This window comes from Chaetodon trifascialis, chromosome 10 (assembly GCF_039877785.1).
Source record: "Chaetodon trifascialis isolate fChaTrf1 chromosome 10, fChaTrf1.hap1, whole genome shotgun sequence".
NCBI classification, from domain to species: Eukaryota; Metazoa; Chordata; class Actinopteri; order Chaetodontiformes; family Chaetodontidae; genus Chaetodon; species Chaetodon trifascialis.
Window position 1 is genome coordinate 14,736,908 of NC_092065.1, and position 21,072 is coordinate 14,757,979.

General features: G+C 42.0%; 1 protein-coding gene across 6 annotated transcripts in view; it reads right to left on the reverse strand.

Annotated features, from left to right (window-relative positions):
* The window catches only part of shank3a (SH3 and multiple ankyrin repeat domains 3a), a 149,720-nt gene that overhangs the window by 75,608 nt on the left and 53,040 nt on the right, over window positions 1–21,072 (reverse strand). For 4 of the 6 annotated variants that reach the window (XM_070971326.1, XM_070971328.1, XM_070971331.1 and 1 more), the window contains 6 exons: window positions 15,106–15,214; window positions 14,274–14,425; window positions 13,398–13,565; window positions 10,663–10,779; window positions 1,430–1,507; window positions 866–932 (listed from right to left, as the gene is read on the reverse strand). In XM_070971326.1, the coding sequence (XP_070827427.1) occupies window positions 866–932; window positions 1,430–1,507; window positions 10,663–10,779; window positions 13,398–13,565; window positions 14,274–14,425; window positions 15,106–15,214 (691 nt within the window). Of the gene's footprint in view, window positions 1–865; window positions 933–1,429; window positions 1,508–10,662; window positions 10,780–13,397; window positions 13,566–14,273; window positions 14,426–15,105; window positions 15,215–16,318; window positions 16,399–21,072 lie in introns of those variants that run through there. The other 2 variants (XM_070971330.1, XM_070971327.1) reach the window with 2 other exon arrangements.

Consider the following 21,072-nt stretch of genomic DNA (forward strand, 5'->3'; position numbering starts at 1 on the left):
TGCAGCAACATGTTTCAAACAAGTTGGGACAGGAGCAGCTAAAGACTGGGAAAGTTGTGGAATGCTCCAAAAACACCTGTTTGGAACATTCCACAGGTAAACAGGTTCACTGGAAACAGGTGATTGGGTATGAAAAGGGCATCCTCGTCATTCACAAGCAAGGGTGGGGCTAGGTTCACCACTTTGTGAACACATGAATGTACAAAGGATATTAGTACATGGGCTCAGGAACGCTTAGTAAAACTGTTGTCAGTAAACACAATATGCTTGCAAATGAGTGCATTCTGATTTAATTTACCTTTTACACAGGGGCCCAGACTTTTTGGAGTCAGGGTTGCAGCTGTGAATTAAATGTTCCCATCATGAAAAACTTAAGCTTGTCACAATAATTAACAGTGTGTGTTTGGATGACACAAACAGCAGACTGGCTGGTTGAAGTGAATCTATTGTGTCATGGCAGAGTGGCAAATCTATCATTTAGAATGAATGAAGCATTAATTGCACACATTCCTCATAATACCTATTTTAAATAACACTGAATGAAGCTATGTCACAATGTAGAAAGTGGGTATTACGTCCTGTCCACACTAGATGGCAGAGTTTTCCTGTGTGTTCATGTCACAAGAGGAACTGCTGGACTCAGCAGGGATCCAACAAACCCCTGAAACATTCTCCATGTCCCTTACATTTCCATCTCCTTTCCCTCATTTCTCAACACCTCTGTATAGAACCTGTAATCACTTTCCTTGAGCTTCTCCTCCATCAACGCTCAGCCATTCTTCAACCTGATGACTCCCTGACACTATATTAAATCTATAAAACACTGATGAAGCCTGGTGATACTCTACCACTGCTGTCAACTTACCAACATCTGATGCTTTGTGGACCTTTATGATTTCAGCCAGATCAAAGTTTCCTGCTATAATAGCCACCTGGAGGTGGGGAGAGGAGAGGAGGGCAGGGGAAGGAAAAGAGCAAACGCATAAGTGATGAAAAGTGGAGAACAACAAAATATGATTCTATACAAAAAGAAAAACAAAAATAAATGAATAGAAATACATCTGTTTTCCCCTCACTCACTTTCCTAATAAATGTTTGAGACATTCAGTCCTCAGTTATGGCAGATGTGTAAAATCTATATGAGTGGCAGTGTTCTAGGCACTGAGTGGACCGGCCTACCTTGTGTACAAACAAATTCATTTTGATCTGCACTGGAAATCTGTGACAGTGCCAATTTCATACAGACTTCATCAATTAGCAACACTGGAATTTGGGGGTGGGGGGTGGGCTGTTATGCTGCTTAAGTTTTTAATAGCAATCGACACATTCAATGTAGCAGCATCCGGCTGGATAAGGCAAGTCATTCAACCCATTCAGCTCTGTGTAAATATCACAGTAACATACAGAGGTTCTTGGACAGCACACATACCTGAAAAGCAGTCTGGCTGTTGTAGTTCTTTATCTCTTTATTGGCCCCCCGGAAAAGGAGAACTCTTGCACAGCTATCCTGAATGAACAGAGAAATGAATGATGTATTTAGCTCTTACTGTAAATGTCATTCTATTTGATTTTACCACATGCAGCAACACACACACACACACACACACACACACACACACACACACACACACACACACACACACACACACACACACACACACACACACACAGATGTGTGGAGTTCCTGTGGGTGTCATTTTCAAGTTTCAAAGTGGCCCTCTATTGGAGGTGGGTGGTATACAAAGTATACATCATGTGCAATGACATGGATTTTGGCTATACTGTTGCTATCATTATACACTGGATTTCAAATGTCACATCAGATAAAGCGCACCTAAAACATCAAATCAACTCACATTATTACAGCTATTAATGTCAATATCACTGACAGGCAAACAACAACAACAAAAAGAAATGAAATACAGCTGCTGAATGCCCATTAAGGCATCGATGCAATAAAAATCTGACATGTTCTATTCATAACACTGTTTTTCAAAAATTTTAGAATGGCAGAAAATCCATCATGGCTGACTTACATTGTCCAAGAGGCTTTTTTGTGGAGCACATTAAGCTGGACTTTCAAGTCACTTGGACTTCAGGTGTGGCTTTTCCAAAATACAATTTTCAGGCCTTAATTACAGTGACGCCATCTGGCCACATGTACTCACATGTCTTGGGAGGCACTTGCACATCATTTTCCAGGTATGGGCCCTAATATGTTTCTTGCTCATTCAAGCTCCCAGCAATTTCAGCCATTGCAGCCAAAAAATTAATCAAAAACAATAAACATACAACAAACAATAATAATAATAAACCAGCACAAACACAACAGCGTTCTGCACCTTTGGGCCTTGCACCCTAAAAATGTGCAGACATTTATGAATTTTGCTAAAACAAATTGATGTGTGAACTCTAAAAAAAAGGTGAAGGTCAGGAAATGGACGACACACTGCCACAGAGGCCGAATGACTGGACAACGGTTAGGAAAACCAAACTTTATACAATTTGGACATGGTTTTAAAAAGCAGAATATCGAGAGAAATAGAGTCATTATCGGGCTGTGCAGTGCGACAGTTGTTGCCTGCAGCATTACAAGCAACCTCTTTGATAAACTCCAAAAGACATAAGCCTGCAAGTATGAGGACTGTTTAAGAAGAACAAAGGCAGCTCTGGTGGCAGTGGAGTATGAACAAGAGAAAACCTGTGCACGCCAGTGTCCCCGCAACCTACCAAACACAGAACTGTGTAGGTTTGGGAGGAATATGAAAGGCGGGAGGTAATGAAAGGCTATCCTTATTCAAACATGGACATGTTTCCTTTTTTAACAGCTGTGTTGTAACAGAAGTGATTGTCGGCTATGTTTAGACAGCAATAATTACAGTCAAGAAATTCATTAAATATTTGATTTTACACTATTTCCCACACGAGCACTCATATGGACACATATGCCCCTTAAGCCACGTGCAAAGAACAAGACTTTGAACATCGCTGTGCTGCTGTGCTGCTCACACCACAAGCACCGCTGATCTTAGAGCAGGTATACTGATTACAAGATTAGTCCAGGTGGAAATAGCACAGGATGTATATACACGAGCCACAAGGAAGATTGTGGTTTAGAGAGGTGACATGAACGGAACATCAGTAACACGAGGCATTGGTGAAGTATTGATCGTATAGAATATCATTCACCAAACATTTCACCGAAAACACAGTGACCCGTAAAATTATATAGCAGCTGCTGTACAGTGCTGTGAAAAAATGAGAGAACAAGAACACACATACACAGATACACACACAGCAATATAAGCTCTTAACCTCCAACATGTATGAAACTCTGAAACACACACACAAGTTAGACTTCATCACTTTTGGGGACATAGCATAGATTTACATCCATTTCCAGGAGACGTATCCTAACCATAAAGCACTACTTGCCTAACCCTAACCCTAACCTTAACCTAACCTTAACCCCAGTCTTCACCTTAAAATTTAATAATTCACATTATGGGGACTTACATTTTGCCCCCACAAGTAAGGTGAGTCCCCACAATGAGACCGTGTCAACAGTCAGCAGGCATAGGCTCCTCTAAGCAGCTACCTAGCACACAATTAAAATAACTGATGCTCACAAAGCAGAAGAAGTCTATAAGAAGATAGCAAAGTGTTTTCAGGAAGCTGTTTCCTTACTTTGCGATTTAATTAAGAAATGACACAGTGGAAATCAAGTTGAGGTCTGGAATAACAAGAAAACCTTCCAAGAAAGGCAACTCAAACCCTCTGTTTGACTGCAAAAGACCTTCAGGAAGAACTGGTGGTGCACTGGTCTGCTGTGCAGCGACACCTGCACAAATATGACTTTCATGAAGGAGTCATCAGCAGAAAACCTTTCCTGCTTTAAGCTTTTCCTTTCAGCTTGTACTTCTTTCTGAAAAAACAAACTGTGTTTCCAGAAAAAAAACAAAAAACGAAAAACAGACTGTGCTTTGGAAAAAAAAAAAAAAATAGACTTGTGTATATATATTTATATTGCTATATTTTCTACTTCTTTAATAGCTTATTCTTAGTAGATGTGTCATGCACCAACTTCACCAAAACAAATTCCTCATATGTGTAAAATCGTACTTGGCAATAAAGTTTTTTTTCTGATTCTGATTCTGTGTCCTCACCACAAAATCCAGCGTCAGAAGTTTGCAAAGGAACATCTGAACAAGCCTGATGCATTTTGGAAACAAGTCCTGTGGACTGATGAAGTTAAACTGAACTTTTTGGCCACAATGAGGGAAGGTATATTTGGAGAAAAAAGGTTGCAGAATTTCATAAAAGAAAACCTCTCCAACTACCAAACACAGGGGTGGATCGATCATGCTTTGGGCTATGTTGCAGCCAGTGGCACAGGGCACATTTCCCTGGTAGAGGGAAGAATGGAGTCAATTAAATACCAGCAAATTCTGCAATCAAGCATCACACAGTCTGTAAAAAAAAAACTGCAGACGAAAAGATTATGGTTTCTACAACAGGATAATGATCCTAAACACATCTCAAAATCCATAATGGACTACCTCAAGAGGCACAAGCTGAAAGTTTTGCCATGGCCCTCACAGTGCCCTCTGAAAGTGCATGAAAGACGACGGTCCAAGAACGTCACAGAAATAGAAGCCTTTTGCAAGGAAAGAATCGGTCAAAATCCCCCAAACAAGAACTGAGAGACTCTTGGCTAACTACAAAACGGCCTTACAAGCTGTGTTACTTGCTACACCCACACATTCTCTTTCTTGTGTGTCAGATTATTGCCGTATTTTGTGTGTGTGTGTGTGTGTGTGTGTGTGTGTGTGTGTGTGTGTGTGTGTGTGTGTGTGTGTGTGTGTGTGTGTGTGTGTGTGTGTGTGTAAATGAGCACAGGCCCCTCTGGCAAAAAATAGCCCAATTCTAGATTGACAGACGTGGTTATGTGTCTACGTGCTGGCTGGCTGAGGGTCGATATGTAATTTAACACAGAGCAGAAATAACAGGACTAGCTTACCGGGAGCATAATGACTCTGGTGACTCCTGTCACCACTGAGTCACACATTCAGAGGCACGCATGCATAGATTAATTGAACATGTGGTTCAGTTAATAATAATACTGATGTGACTTTACTCATCAAGTAGAATCTATCTGAAGAACAACTACTGTATTATACCAGATGGACTACTGCATGAGACTAGCACTAATGCCCTGGGGTGCTCTCTTCTGGTAAATCACATAGATGGGAGCTAAAGTATATTTGCAACTTTTAACAATGTTTGATTGCACTGCATTCAAAGTGTTAGCTGTTACATTGTCACTCTGAACTGAGCAGGCTGTATAACGTCAACCCGATCTCATTCCCAGGCTGTCAAACGCTGATGTTCTTGTCACACCCCTTGGTGTCTCAAAAGAGGCAGAAGCTAGCCTTAGCACCTGTATATGAAATGCCTGCCAGAAAGTCTTTCTCACATGTGGTTAATGTTGCAAAATGGTTGCAGTTTAAGGTAATAAACCTATTTGGTTAGATTTAAGTTGAGTGTGTTATGTGCATGATGCAATTTCACTTATGTAAGCAGGTTAAAACAACTCAATAAATCAGTAGACACACGTATGCTGTTAGCTTAGCTAACTGCTAACCACACATACATTACGCAATTGCGTGCACGTGTGTGCACACGCATGTGCGCGTGCTCACATGCACACAGACACACTCACAATGATCACCTTTTCCAAAGCAATCTAAACAAAATGTGAGTTAACTATACAACATGTATAGTATGTAGATGACATGTACGTTTTATTCAGACAGATCTGTGAGTACATGTGCAAAATTAAAGGAGAGATCTGTTGATTAAGGTTGTTCAGAAGGAAGGCATCACAAAGAAAACAATAGATAGAAGTATTAAAGGAATGTAGAGGACATGGAGATACGTTAAAGGGAAAAGATAGCTGTCACGCAACAGAACACAACAGCTGATTGATCTCACTCATGTATATTTGCAGGTCATCATAAAGAATTCCATGCATTACAGTCTATCCTGCTATTTTAGCACACAGTTATAAGAAATCAAGGCTCGCCTGAAGAGTTTCGGCTAAACTTTCTTTTAGCCATGGATAGTGCTCGGAGAGAGAGAAAAAAAGATATAAAGAAGAATGGGTGGTAAATGCCATTTCACAATCTGGTACTACAGTGACACCTTTAGTGTCGTCAAGGTTGAACGTCTGTCGCAGTGGAAGGCAGAAGTTCACAGACCCTCATTCAAATGATTTTGTTTTTGCTCAAACAATAATTTTAATTTATTACATCACATTAACTTAGATAATACAGGCCTCTTCTCAGTCACTCAATGAAAGCTCTGCAAATTTACTGATAGATATTTAACTTAAAATAAAAACTGAATCCAATTAAATACGCTAATAGGTTAAGTAAGATAAGACAAGATAAGATTTATACTTTATTCATCACAGCACACACATGCTACAGGGAGGAGGAGACTGTACACACGCCATGCTTTATGTGAAATTATTTTTCCGCGTTTGACCCATCCTCGGTCCGTTGTTCCTCTGCGGCAGACCAGGAGCAGTGGGCTGCCAGCTGCCAGCCGATGCCAGTGCCCGCGCCCAGGGACCCATCCTTTTTCGTCACCGTTGGTCAGGCGGTGATCTCTTTGCATGTTTTTAGTGGGGGTTATTAAGGAGGAAACCCCTTCAATGTTTTCAAAGTTATAATGAACTTATATTTAAGGTATAAAAGGACAATGAACAAAAAAAGACTCAAAAAGATTTTGATGGGACGTTATGTTGATGTGGGGAGAGACAGCGCAACCTACAGGTCTGACTCCATCAACAGGCGCTTTCTTGTCTTGTGTTGATGTGTACCAGGGATGAGAGAGCCACATCACATGACATGATATTGGGAACACACAATACCACAGTGAATGAACATCAGACAATAATTGATATCTGTCTTCCACAAGCAGCCAAAACATGTCCATTAAGCTGTTAGCCGAGTAGACTAATTCTTGAATGTGTCCTCGAGGCACCGCAGGCTGCTGTGGCACCCACTTTGGGAACCAGTGGTTACACAGAGAGCCCATCTGGCACACCTCTCTATTTACATGCATGTTACAAGATATTAACCTTGTTTTATCATATTTGTGTCTGGTGTTGATGTTCACACGTGTTACCTTCTTAAATAACCCAATTAACAAAGGTTTGAGAACCTCAACAGCTGAATTCTTGAATTTGTGCCTTTTAGAGACATTCTCCACTGTTTTGCACAGATGCATTGTGTATACACACACACACACACACACACACACACACACACACACACACACACACACGCACACACAGGCACACACACACGCACACACACACACACACACACACACACACACACACGGAGGCCAATTACAGTTTGGGCCATCTGTCTTGCTCTATTCTCCAAGGCTTCCTATAGGAATTCATTAAGACAACCATTCCTGTAGTCCTCACCATGGTTTGCTAGATGTGATTACATTAGCTTCATAGGAATACGCAGTGAGCTAAGTCAAGTACTTTTAAGTAATGACGGAGGTCAGTCATGTGTAAAGAGTGTGACAGATGGTATGTCTTACCGCCATGTTTACACATTTGAGGATTCCTTCTCTCATTAGAATCGGAGGAGCTGTTTGGCATCATCCTCTGAATGCAGAGCTTACATATAGCATGCATGATTTAAGACCTAGACAATTTAAATAAGAGCTGAATTCTTCCTCATTTTCTATAAAACAGCATAATACAAACAGTGTAGCATGAAATTGATACTTTCTCTCTACAGCTTATTATAAAGTTTTCCCAAGATGTCATTGATCTGACTGGTTTGGGCAGTTCTGTGTGTGTGTGTCTTGTGAAAACTCTCTTTAATTTTACTCATCAGTGTTGTCCCCACTTGCCATTACTTACTGTGTCCTTTCTCAATCATTTCTCCAAACACCTCCCATGGATCTGTCTGCCAGGTAAAGGACCCCTGCCATGCCTTCATTTACTACTGCTGATCACACCTGCTAAGCTAAAAGCCCAGTGAGTAAATGTTCATGTCCACCCAGACTCCCATAGGAATAGGACTTTCAGACCATTGATTAAGCTAATTCTGCTGCTGATTATGATCTTGTCATTCATCCATTCCCTCCCATCTTCAACTATCTGTCCCTCCATCTGACGCACTCTCTTTTCTCTCTCCAGATAGATATATTGATCTTTTCCACTGGACTACCAGGTTCATGGTCAATTCTACAAGCCCATTTCTTTTTGTAATGGCGCATAATCATCTGAGCCGGGCTGTTTTGTGCTTGCCGGAACCCCGCTAAGAGAAACTGTTTCTGGGATCTATCAGCTCAACGTGGTACTCAGCCTCCAATGTCAGGATTAACAGACATCCTTCACAGTTGGAGCACACAGGAGCTGGGGCAATGTCCATTACCAGACTGTATACTTAGAAGTAATGGTAAATTAAACAGTTCATCTATTCTATCTTTGATTATACGCTCCCTGACACACACACACACACACACACACACACACACACACACACACACACACACACACACACACACACACACACACACACACACACACACCTTCCTCCACTAAGAAGTGGAACGTGTAATGACTTCAGTCACGTGGAACAGCGCATATCAACTTTTGATGCTTTGCTTCCCAAACCCATGCTCTCTCTCACTCACTCACTCACTCACTCACTCACTCACTCACTCACTCACTCACTCACTCACTCACTCACTCACTCACTCACTCACTCACACCCTCCCTCCCTCCCGAGACTATGGCGTTCCAGTCCAGCTGAAGCAGGTCGACATTCCTCATGACTGGAATAAGCCGAGCAGTACAATTATAACGCGCGCGCACACACGCATGCATGCGTGCACACATTTTTCACTTGTTTGTATGCAAAGGAGAGAGAGTGAGTGAGAGAGAGAGTGGAGTAAAGTGCTCATTTAATGTTCATGAACTGAGCACTACTCTCCATTTCCCAATGAAGCAGCAGAAAAGCCTCTTCCAGATCAGCCAGTTACATGTTTCTCTTCGAGCAGCCTCTAACAGAACAGGACAACGGGGCACATGGGCACGCTGTATCTAACACCACTCATCGTTTTCCCATGGGCATGATGGTTTTCACTGCCCTCATCTCCCAATGTCCTCTTGTACCGCTCCTGATATAGAATGCATTCATTCATATTTTAAAATAAACACACTATGTGTTTCTTTTGTATTTCTAGGCAGTGGAAAATTACTGATTGCAAAGGTTGGCAGGTATGCACGAACAAGTTCTCTCAGAGCTGACTGTTGTAGAAAAGACAGAAAATCACTTAAAGACTGTGAATCTTCTACATTTTTCTTATGACAACAATTAACACAAACCTTTCCCTAAAACAAGTATCGCCTGTGTATCCCTATACAGTATTTTCCTCTGTGCCATAGACATTTATTGTTGTCTAAGTCTATCAAAAACACATCAGTGTGGCCCTGGGTGACATATATTACCACAAACACTGTAGTTTATTTTGCATCAGGGCCAAAGAACATGGTTTTGCTTCCATAAATACTCACTAGAACACAAAATATGTGATAATGTGCAGCTGAAATCAGTCCCCAACATATGTGCGTGTGCATATATGTGTGCTTTTCAAAGACTGACCTCTTTTCATAGGATTTGTTGACAAAAGAAAAACACAAAACAATGCAAACCTTTTCCTTTAAGACAGAGAATGACTGGAAATACAGACCAAGGTAAGATCCTCATTGTGCACTGGACTCATGAATGAGATTTTGAGGTTGTCACTGTAGAATCCAAGCAGATCTTTGGTCCATATGAGCACAGTTTATAAGCTTATAATTAACCTGCACAAGTGCACACAGTTCCAGTCTGACACTGATCTCTGAGGTGTCAGTCTGCTCTTACATACAAAGCATCAAAGTGAATAAACTACAACAAAAAACTGTCTGCTGTGGACAAAGTGCATTAATGCGCAGTGTTAGCAACCCACATGGGAAAAATATCCCTGATCTTCAGCCATTTCAGTGCCACACGCACACTTGTCTTCAAATCTCCTCGTTCAGTCCATTATTACTACAGGCAACAAATACAGCAGCGATAATAACCAGATAAAGGATACCTCTGCTTCAGGATGCCACTCAAGTACACACAAGTGTGCTTGCAGGTGCAAACACACACTCGCAGAGGCAAAGAATGACATGAATGCTATCCTGCAAAGAAGACCCTATACAGTAACGTGTCTCATAAGTGTCCTTGAGGACGACAATGAAGCCCCACCAGGTTCAGTGCTGCAGCACACGGGCTGCTCCCTCAGCTCCTGGAGGATGCTGCACCACAATACCACAAAATGACCAAACATTAATGCTACAATTCATATATACGGACACATCAAGCCCAGCAGCCCAATAGCCAAACAGAACATTGATACCAGATGATTCTTCAGATCAACTTCAGTGACAATGTTTGTGAACACTCACTGCAAGCAGTTTGGGTCTACAAGGTATACAAGCAGAGAAAATACAGTATAAGTTCAAGCATCTACAACCACTCGGTTCACTTCAGCACACAAGCCATAATACGAATGTTTAATATCTGGTACCTGGTTGTAGAGAGCACACACATGCAGGGCGGTGTTTCCAGATGCATTCTGGGCGCTCATGTCAGCTCCATAGAACAGCAGGTGTTCCAGGTGCTGCACGTGGCCGTAGCGGCATGCCTGGAAGGACAGATTCAGTCTTTTACTCTTTTTACAAAATCAACCCTTACTGAAACACAAAAGGGAACAGTCACAATGTACATGATGAGCGCAACATACTTTGAGTATGACAAAGGTCTCATTAATCAGAGACAGAGTCAACAGCACAATGTGGTTTTGTGAGCTGACCAATCACAATCAAGGGAAAAAAAAATATGTTAGAGAAACAATCAAGAATTTGTCTGCATCCCCTGTCTGTCTCTGCAGCCTCTGTCTGTCTCTGCATTCCCTGTCTGTCTCTGCATCCCCAGTCTGTCTCTGCAGCCTCTGTCTGTCTCTGCATTCCCTGTCTGTCTCTGCATCCCCAGTCTGTTTCTGCAGCCCCAGTCTGTCTCAGCAGCCCCTGTCTGTCTCTGCAGCCCCTGTCTGTCTCTGCAGCCCCTGTCTGTCTCTGCATCCCCTGTCTGTCTCTGCATCCCCAGTCTGTCTCTGCATCCCCAGTCTGTCTCTGCATCCCCTGTCTGTCTCTGCAGCCCCAGTCTGTCTCTGCAGCCCCTGTCTGTCTCTGCAGCCCCTGTCTGTCTCTGCATCCCCAGTCTGTCTTTGGATCCCCAGTCTGTCTCTGCATCCCCAGTCTGTCTCTGCAGCCACTGTCTGTCTCCACAACCACTGTCTGTCTCTGCAGCCCAAGTCTGTCTCTGCTTGTTTGGCCAAACCCAGCCAGTTTTTCAATGCAACCTACATCTTCGCTTTCCCACAAACTACAGATGGAGCAATGTTTCTAGTGGAATAGCTTGGAATAACACTACGCTTCGAAAAACCTCAGAAACGTTGAAACAATTGGATCTTTTCCTTGTGTTTTTCCTTGAGCTATTTCTCCTCGCTCATCTTGTTGACAGTCTCTAAAAGCAAATAACCTTGTTTGTATCACCTGAGGCTAATTGTGAATCTATGAGTTAAAATCATTGTGACAAGACAAATGATTTTTTCAGCATCTTTGTTTCTGTGAGCAATAAAATTTTCATCCGATCGCTATCTGTGTCCTCTCTTTGTCCCCTCCCACTCCATGGTTTTGTCCTGTGTCACTGACAAAGGAGCACACCAACTCTCCCCAGCAATTGTTTTCTCCCTCCCGTGTTCTGTCTCGCTAAGAGTGTGTGACAGCAGTGAGACAGCACACAAATGATGCTGGGATTGTTGTTGGTTATCAAACCTTGAGCAGTGTATCCTATTGTACACAATATATACCACTGGAATACTAATGCTGGAAAGGACACAGAAAAAGATGTGAGAAGAAACAGGGGAAAGAAATGAAATGTGGAGGAAATGTGTAAGACTGACAGAGACTTAAATTTATAAAGAAAAAAACACGATCTGATTCAGCACTAAGTGACCACTCCTTCCATTTACAACCCCTGACTGTATCCACACACTGAAAGGCCAAACATAGACTCCTAAATTTTGTTTGTACCTTTGAGAAAATTGGTGAATGTCACAAATCATTCCCTAATCACCAATGGCAGCCAGATTTAAACTTTTGGTTCATTTTATGCCTTATCCTACACTACAAAGCTGATTTCATCTTATTCTAGGAGAAAAAAAAACCTTTTCATCTTGCTCATAATTACTTCACAATAATGATAACAGCCAGACGTAAAGGTGAACTACACCAGGCTGATAGCGTAGTGTAAATATCAAAGAGAGAGAAACAGATGAAAGATGAAGTTGGTGGGAACAAGTGAGTAATGAAAGGATGGTGCAGGAGACAGGCAAATATTGACTGACATTGTTTTTTCTGCTATTGACTGCAAAAAAGTTATTATATTTACAGCGGCAAGAGATAAAGTAGATAAAAAGAAAACAAAGTGCAGTTTCATCCCATATGATAAACATATCGATGATACCCCATTGAGTGTTTGTTTAACATTAGGATCAGCTTGATTTCCGCACTCTCGCTACAGAAAAATGTTGCCATTACACATTTCCTCTGTTCACATCAGACCTCCAGTGTCTTCCTGTCACTACTGAGATATAAAGCAGAAAAGGCCTGACACAAACAAAAACAACATGTAGCCACTGGCCTCCATTATGTTTACAGAGCAAGGCATGCCTTGAGGCGGTGTGTGTGTAAAATGCACACAACATGTTGTGTTTGCACGTAATAAATCAAGACCCTATTTCTACAATTAACACAGATAGACACCACTACTTGTAGTGCCAGGCACTGGCTTAGATACAGTGGCAGCAAGAGTGGAATGAGGTTTTCTAAATACATTTACTTAAGTAGCCCTACAAACACACATTTGTATAAAAACAAAAAGTGTATTTCTTCTGCTTGGAAATGCAGTTGAAAGTACACAATTGACTGAAAAGTGTGCAAAAACGGTAAATGTCCAATCCTTTAGAATCGTGGGAAGAAAAACCCCAACTTTCTTCCCAAGCTGGAGCTTCCCACCAGCACATGACCCCCCCAAGGGTTTCGACCACCACAGAAGAAATTCTCAAACCAGGGAAAACACAAAAATCAATTCAATGAAACTCTGCAAACAAGATGAGACCTCTTACCCCGCACCTGCATTTGTAGTCTGCACACACCCTTCACTGTCCTATCTGCATGTGTGTGCATCAGTGTGCATTACCTGGTGTATCTCCTGCCAGCCATTCTCATCCACGCAGCCGACCTGTGCGTGATCATGCAGCAGCAGCTCACAGCAGTAGGGGTCTCCTCCAACCATCGAGCTGTGGTAGAGAGGAGTCAACCCCCTACTGTCTTTATAGTCAGGTGATGCACCCAAGTCCAACAGGGTCTATGGGAAAAGAATAAGGTAAGTGGGGAATAACGCTCAGATTACTTCAAACAGTCCCCAGTCTGTGTTGCATCCATCGTCACCATGCAATGTGAATGACAACGAGACCAGTACTGATCAACCCAGGCGCAGCTTTGCAGCGGTACTAAATGAGCATTCTTGTACTGTAGAACATGTATAAAAAAAATTGTAAAAACTGGATGTTATAAGAAGAGTCCATCTACAGTGTGACCTTTCATAGACTTATTATACCAACAGCAGCAACAGCTTATGTATATTTCAAGGCCCAGTGACATTGAATATGCGGACAATGACAAAGACTGAGTGCAAACAGCCACTTCCAATTTCAACAGGTCTGGCTCAACAGGAAATCAATTTCATGACTCATGTAAACCCTTTCATTTAGGTTACAAGCCTCCTCAAACCAGACACATGCAAGGCCATTCAGTGAATATGCCAGCCCATTCAAAGAGGGCACGTTAAGCCTCACATATTTAGTAATTGCTCGAACACCCCGTGCCAGAAATCGCCCGCCTGCAAACTCTTGTTTCCCAGAGGGAAAGTTTGCAAGCAGGCAATTGGTCTGGCAAAGGAAATAAAAGAGATGAGTCAGCTTTCTGGTATGTAGTGTGTGTGTGTGTGTGTGTGTGTGTGTGTGTGTGTGTGTGTGTGTGTGTGTGTGTGTGTGTGTGTGTGTGTTATACTCACTATAAGTGCTGTATGGTTCTTGCTGCGCACAGCCTTGTGTAGGGCAGTAATGCCATCTTTTGTTCTGAAGTCCAGATGCGCCCCCCCACTCTTCAGCACCTTGATGAGCTCTGCACATCCCTCCAGCTGTGCTGCCAGCGTTAGAGGACATTCTGTAAAGTCCAAGGATGAACAAGCATACAATATCAAAAATCTGCATATTTCAAGTGACATTATTCTGCTTTCTTTTGTGAAAATGAGCATTCCAACAATCGAAGCTGTCAATATTTGATAACAAAATTGCACAGAACAGTTATCAAAATTTTCAGCGACTCTGGATTTGGATGACTTCTTCGGCTGTCGTGACTGTCACCCTCCAGTCGGCCTAAATGGCTGCTTCCTGTTGGTTTTAAACCAAGTTATTCTCATGTTCCCCTCGCTTCACAGCTCCTCTGTCAGACCACAGGTCACCCAACAGGGAAATCTCCTTTATGGCTGGACAAACATTTGCATAAACGTGAGGAGATTAGTAAAGAGGGTAATCCAGCTTTGCCCGAGCAGAAGGCTTATTTCAGAAAATCCATACATGCTCATTTTGTGGTGAAGGCAGAAAGAGAGAAAGTGCAAGAGAAAAGACAAATCAAGGTGGAAAAAAGACAATTAGGAGCCTGATTCCAAAAAGTTGGGACGCTGCATAAAAACGCCAATTAAAAAACAGAATGAGTCATTTTCAAATGAACTGTATTTACCAACAGAGTGTTTATTTATGTTGTATGAAGCATCCCAATTTATTTGGAATTGCAGTTGTAGTTAATTAGAGCAGAGTGGGGATGGGATATATAGACTTCCTCACCTCCCGTATCTGGATCATGGAAGTTGGGGTCCAGGCCTTTCTCCAGGAACCTTGAGACCTTTTCAATGTTCCTCTGCTGCACATACTCCATAAACTTCTTCAGGTTTGCCTAATGGAGGGAGACAAGGGAACGGGGAGAGGGGGAAGTAGAGGAAGAGACAGCTGTGATTGGGTGATGTAAGACTCATGTGGATGGGGACGTTTAATAATGCAGTTCAGAGATGAAAGCTAAAGTCGCTGCTCTCTCCTTCTGTGTTTGAAGGTTTTATTTCTGCTCTGTCATGCCAAGCAAATGGACCATGCGCAGCAGATATAAAAGCTATAATAGGATGGACCAAAAAAGAAAGCGAAAGGGCTGTAAAGTAACACTGAAATGATGACCTTTCCTTTGGAGATTAGCGCCAAGAAAATGAGATCCTGCCACATTTTGCGTTCAAATGTAATGGTTCTAATATTGTACAGTGCATGAGAGCAACACTTCTACCTCACTAGGTCTAACACTGATGTTAAAACCATTTCATGAAACAAGTACAGACACATGCACAAACCCAGGGCCAAATCCTGATACACACATACTGTACACACACGCGCATACACAAATACACTTAATTTCCTCTGTGACTTATCATTAAAAATATTCATCACCTCTGCTGATGAGTATAAGCCTGCAGAGTAAAGAGTGAAAAATGAACTCATGAGAGACGCACCAGTACTAGCATTTCATAACAGATTACTATAGCTTGAAAAATCAGGGCAACAATATATCTCGGACTACTTGAAACATAAAATATATAGTGCAGAATGTGTCTAGCACTGCACTAAGAAAAGACATAAAATAAAAACAGGGATGATTCAAACAAATTTACTACACTTTAGTTCAATAGTGAACATATGAAACATCAATGAAAACATGGATGACAGCCAACTGTGGAACTTGAGGATGTAAGCACACAATGTCTGCGTATCTGTCTCCCAGCTTCAGAGAACTTTCATTACTACTGCATCCTCTCAAGGTTTCTGAGCCTTTGTCATTATGTAACATCCACATGTGCACAAGCCTACAGAGGAACACACACAGATACACGTTACACTTCACAAAATTTCATTTTTTAGCACAAGGCATTCAACACAACACTCTCCAACACCTACACATGAACATGTACACTCACGTGCAAGAATATGAACACGATGCAGCAGCTGCTTCGACACTCACCATGTGCGGCATCATATGCTGTATATCCCTCGTTCTGAAAAGTCACACTCTGCAACACCTTCCAATTTCACATCGCACACCCCCTTTCTCAAGTAATCTGCAGCCCGCTCGCCTCTCATTCACACACGCCACGCCGACATGCTACGAGTGCTGCTCTCACCATCTCCAAGTCAAACTGAGTGAGAGAAATTCACTTTGGCTTTTTCCTTTTTTTTTTTTTTTTTTTTAGACGTTCGGTGAGGCAGTTGTTATGGTGATGGGATACAAAGACAGCTCTGGCAGCCAATGGACACATGAGTGGGAAGAGCATTGAGTTTGTGTTTGCGAGTGTGTGCTTGTGTGTTTGTGTGTCCTGTAATGCTGAGGATGATGCCTTGAAGAGGCTCGTGGATGATTTGCCACTGATCAGCTGGATGTGACGTGTGTTTTATTGCCTGTTGAACAGAGGTTTGATAAAAAGCCTTTGTTTTATCTGCTTTAGTGACGGTCTTCATAAACTCTACTTTTTTCTCCCTCTCGCTGTCTTTCTCTGTAACACACACACACACACACACACACACACACACACACACACACATAAATGCACACGCGTGTTAAGACACAAACAGCATTGCTTCCAAGTCACCATGACATACTGACAGTACATCAGATTAAAGAGTCAAAGCTCTGTGCATAACTGGAGTGACTAAACACCATCTGCTTGTTGTTATTTTTGCAACACCAATAATTTACAATGAAAATGACAAAAATACTTTAATCTACTATTAAAAAAGAGAATTTTATTTTACGGTGTCTGTATGTAGTCTGAAGCAGACATCAAAATCAGGGGCCACATAATGCACGCAGCAGTTGGTGAAAACATTGCTCCTGTAAAACTCATTGTGTCAGCAAAAGTAAAACATTAGGCATCGTAAATCACACAGTCACACCCCATAAAACCTCAGTGGGTGGTGGGAAAGACCACGAAGGGATATCATCCTGGATAGTATATGCACTATTGTGTATTTGCTTATGTATATTTGAATGAAAAATGACAGAGGACATCAAAAAAGTGAGCAAACATCCAGAGAGGCCATGAAATTAGATCTAGAGAGCTAAAATAATTAGTCACAGATAGACATACACTACGCAGTCTTTACAAGGTGTTTGAGGCAAAATGTTGTTGTGTGCATGCGGGCTTCTCTGGCACTCAGCCCCGTCTGCAACAACATGACAATCTGCCCGAGTAAACTGCCGTAGGAAGTTATAACCCACTAACACAGAAACACATGTCAATCACACTAATAGGAGATGTTTGGGGAGCTGGGGAGTGAATGTGTACATGCACTGGTGGAGCAATACTGTGGGCATCTATTGGCAGATAAAAGCATAATTGTTGCTTACCCACTGAATGTGCAATTCAAGGCCCTAATTCTGGTAGTACAAATATATTTATTATTATCAGCCTTAAACTTGCAGGTTGCTGCTGTTGCTTGGGAGCTAGCTGCAATTATCTTAAGAGGGCATAAACCTGATCCAGCATGTAGTCTTTACAACAAGTCCACCAGCAGCTTCAGTAGTGTATAAGCTCTTCTCCATCACACTAGGCTATGTCAAACCTATGTATACATCCTGACAGTCCTACAGTGTGATTACAATTTTCAATGTGTGGCAATCTGTTGTAGGTACCTGCATGGACAGCATGCAAGTTAAAATACTATCACATACACAAGCACATACAAATGCATCTTCCATCGCTATGGAAATCTACATCACAGCGACCACTGTCCTCTCCAGGGAGGAAGGGCATCCCTAGCAAAGAAAGGAAACAAGAAGTAAAAATGACAGATGTGGCACACTGCTGTGCCCAACACCAAGGACGAATCTCCAGTCTGACACTGGGGGACAAAGTGGGTCTGGGGTGGTAGTCTTATCTTGGATTTTTTGGTGACTTAAAAAATAATGTCCAGACAGCTCTGATGGAGACCAGGATCATCAGTAAGGGCTGTTTTATTACAAACAACTCCACTTTAGAAACCTGGAATCTGTGTGTAACAGCAGACCTGTAGGTGTGTAGAATTAAGTACTGTCAGATCACCCAAAGTGACGGCTGCTGTGCCACGTGCATTAATACAAACGTCACTCTCTCAATTTAAAGACTTATCATTATTCTACAGGTGTTTAAGGGACTCAAAGGAGAGAACCTGACACACAGCCAGCTGTAGAGAACAAGGAGAACAACAGCGCTGATGATCCTGCGAAATCCCAAAATACATCCAGTGACACGTGAACAACATCACTGTGAGGTTCAGACATTAATCTAACACATTTCAGACCTGCCTGAGTCACATCAATAGGTGTATTTTAATGGGCATTTCAGCAGATTATGTTTCTATAGAAAAAAAAGCAAGGTAATGAAAGTTGGTTGGTGATGTTGGAGCTGTGTGCACACTCTGCTGACTAAAGCCATGCAAACTGAGGCTTTTGTGCTTTCTGCAGGTCTCAGTTTAGACCAATCTCTGTGCTAAAAGGTGAAGGAAAGAAACTCCACTCACTGTAAAAATAACTTGCTCACCTTACAATAGCTTTAACCGTGGCCTGTGCTATGTGTTTTGGAGTTTTTATTTCCCCTTTGCTCTGACGCGAGGCGTTAAATCTGTTACGTTAAAAAAACAGGCACCAGAAGTCTTCAGGGCTAAGCTCAAAACATTTGGGAGTGATGTAGAAGTGGGCTGCAGGACCTACAGACGAAGCCCAAGCTTTGGCATGGCGCCCACAGCTGCTGTGTTCAGTGTTCCTGTTGACTTGTTGTTTCTATGAATGATAGACATCAGACAGAACAAATGAAATCAACAGTCTTTAAAAAGCTACATCACAGATAGATAAAGCATATCCTGTATTACGGGACTGTTGCACAGAATTATAAAAGAGCAGCACACACCTCATATTTTCCTTTAGAGGGAAAGGATGTACTCTTTGTGGCTTCGTACTAATTTTGGCCAACAAAGGAACAGACAGTCCCCATCTCCCCTCAGTCGCCATTCAGTAATGACAGCAGGAAAATCTCAGGCTAATACCCATCAGTCACTTTTAAGCAGCAGTCATAACATGTGGCTCATCTTTAAATTCTCCCTCCTACGGTGTATCACCTCAACTGCTCTTCAAATCTCACACTATATTTCAAGATAAGTGTTTTTCATTGACTGGCACATCTGGTGTGGGAACAGTAACAAAACTATATTTAAACAGAGGCACTACTGGGGATTCAGAAAATGTCATGTTTGCACAGCCAAAATGGACCAATTCTCCACACCAACTGGTCAATAATGTCACATGATATGTTCTTCCACCTGCCATGATTTATCAGTGTATTCTATCTCATAGTTATCCAACAGCTTGGAAGCTTTACCATAAACAGACTGCAAAGAGTAGTGAACAGATTCACAGATATTTACACATTAGCGATATTTATCTGGACCCCAAACTTAAAGTTTGACTGGTGGTCTATGCAGCTTCTGAACCTACACTACTGTCATAAGGATTCTGGGGTAATTCTGCTGTGCTGGATAATAAAAAAGAGAGGTAAGAAAAACAGAGAAAAGAGAAGAAAGAGAGAGATAGGAGGAGAGAAATCATCTCATGCAGCAGAGCAAGAAACAGCAGCAATAATCAACTCCTGGAATCTGTGGCGTTTTACCAACTTATTAAACCAAGAAAACAGCCTGCAGAATCAGTTTGATGTGTGGCACGAGGTGTCCTCGCCTGCTCTCCATGTGATTAGAAATTACTCCCCAACTACACCGTTTGATTTGTGCTGTCTTTGATTCACATCTGATTGTAGTCCCTGCACGTCCTTTTCACAGACAGCTACAAAACCTCTGTGCTACTATGACTGGAATATGCTAAACATGGATAATTCATAAAAATCATCTGGAATCTGGAATGTAATATGTTAATGCCACTCCAAATACTTATGTCGGTGAAGATTCTACTTCATGCAGGTCATGCAAGTCCAGATGCCTTTGTATAGGACTTACATGCAACTACTAATATTCACGTTGATTTCACATTCATTCTGTGAGACACCCCCTACCCAAAAACGACACTTCACCACAGTATGTAACAGTAGCTGACTTAGCAAGCGGCCAGGATTTAGGGAAGCTCCTGATATTGAGAGGGCCTTTGTTATTCTTAAACCCACAGCATTTAAGTGCTCAGAATTGCAGGAAATTGTCATTAGAATTACACTTCTAGGACTTCAGACCCTGACTAATTTTCTGGCCTCCCCGACAGACTTTGTTTGAATATTGGCACATTTGGATATGTGTCCTGAATACTGTGCAGCACCTTGTGAAGAATCACCAATCAGAGGCAGAAAATGAGTGGAAGAGCTATTCCAGCTAGCAGGACAAAGCGGTTAGAGGTTCCTCCTTTATAGTTCAGTACCCTGAGGAGGCTCTTGTCTCCTCCACCACTAAGGGGGGATTATCTGCCACTACCTGATAAAAGCCTGGGTAGGAGGCCAGAAATTACAGAGACAACACGACTCCCCCCGCCTCTCTTAGTCAGTGTGTTCTGCAGCTATTCTCCCTTGGTTTTTCTTCGCATTTCATGAAGTGCTTTTGCCATAGCTTCATAAAAGAAGGTGTACACACTTAACGTCCTGTTCAATAGCTCATGTGCATCCATGTGTGATCCATACAGCATGTATGTATGTGTGTCAGACACTTTCATTGCCCTATATTTACACTCATTGCCACATGGCTACATAGCCC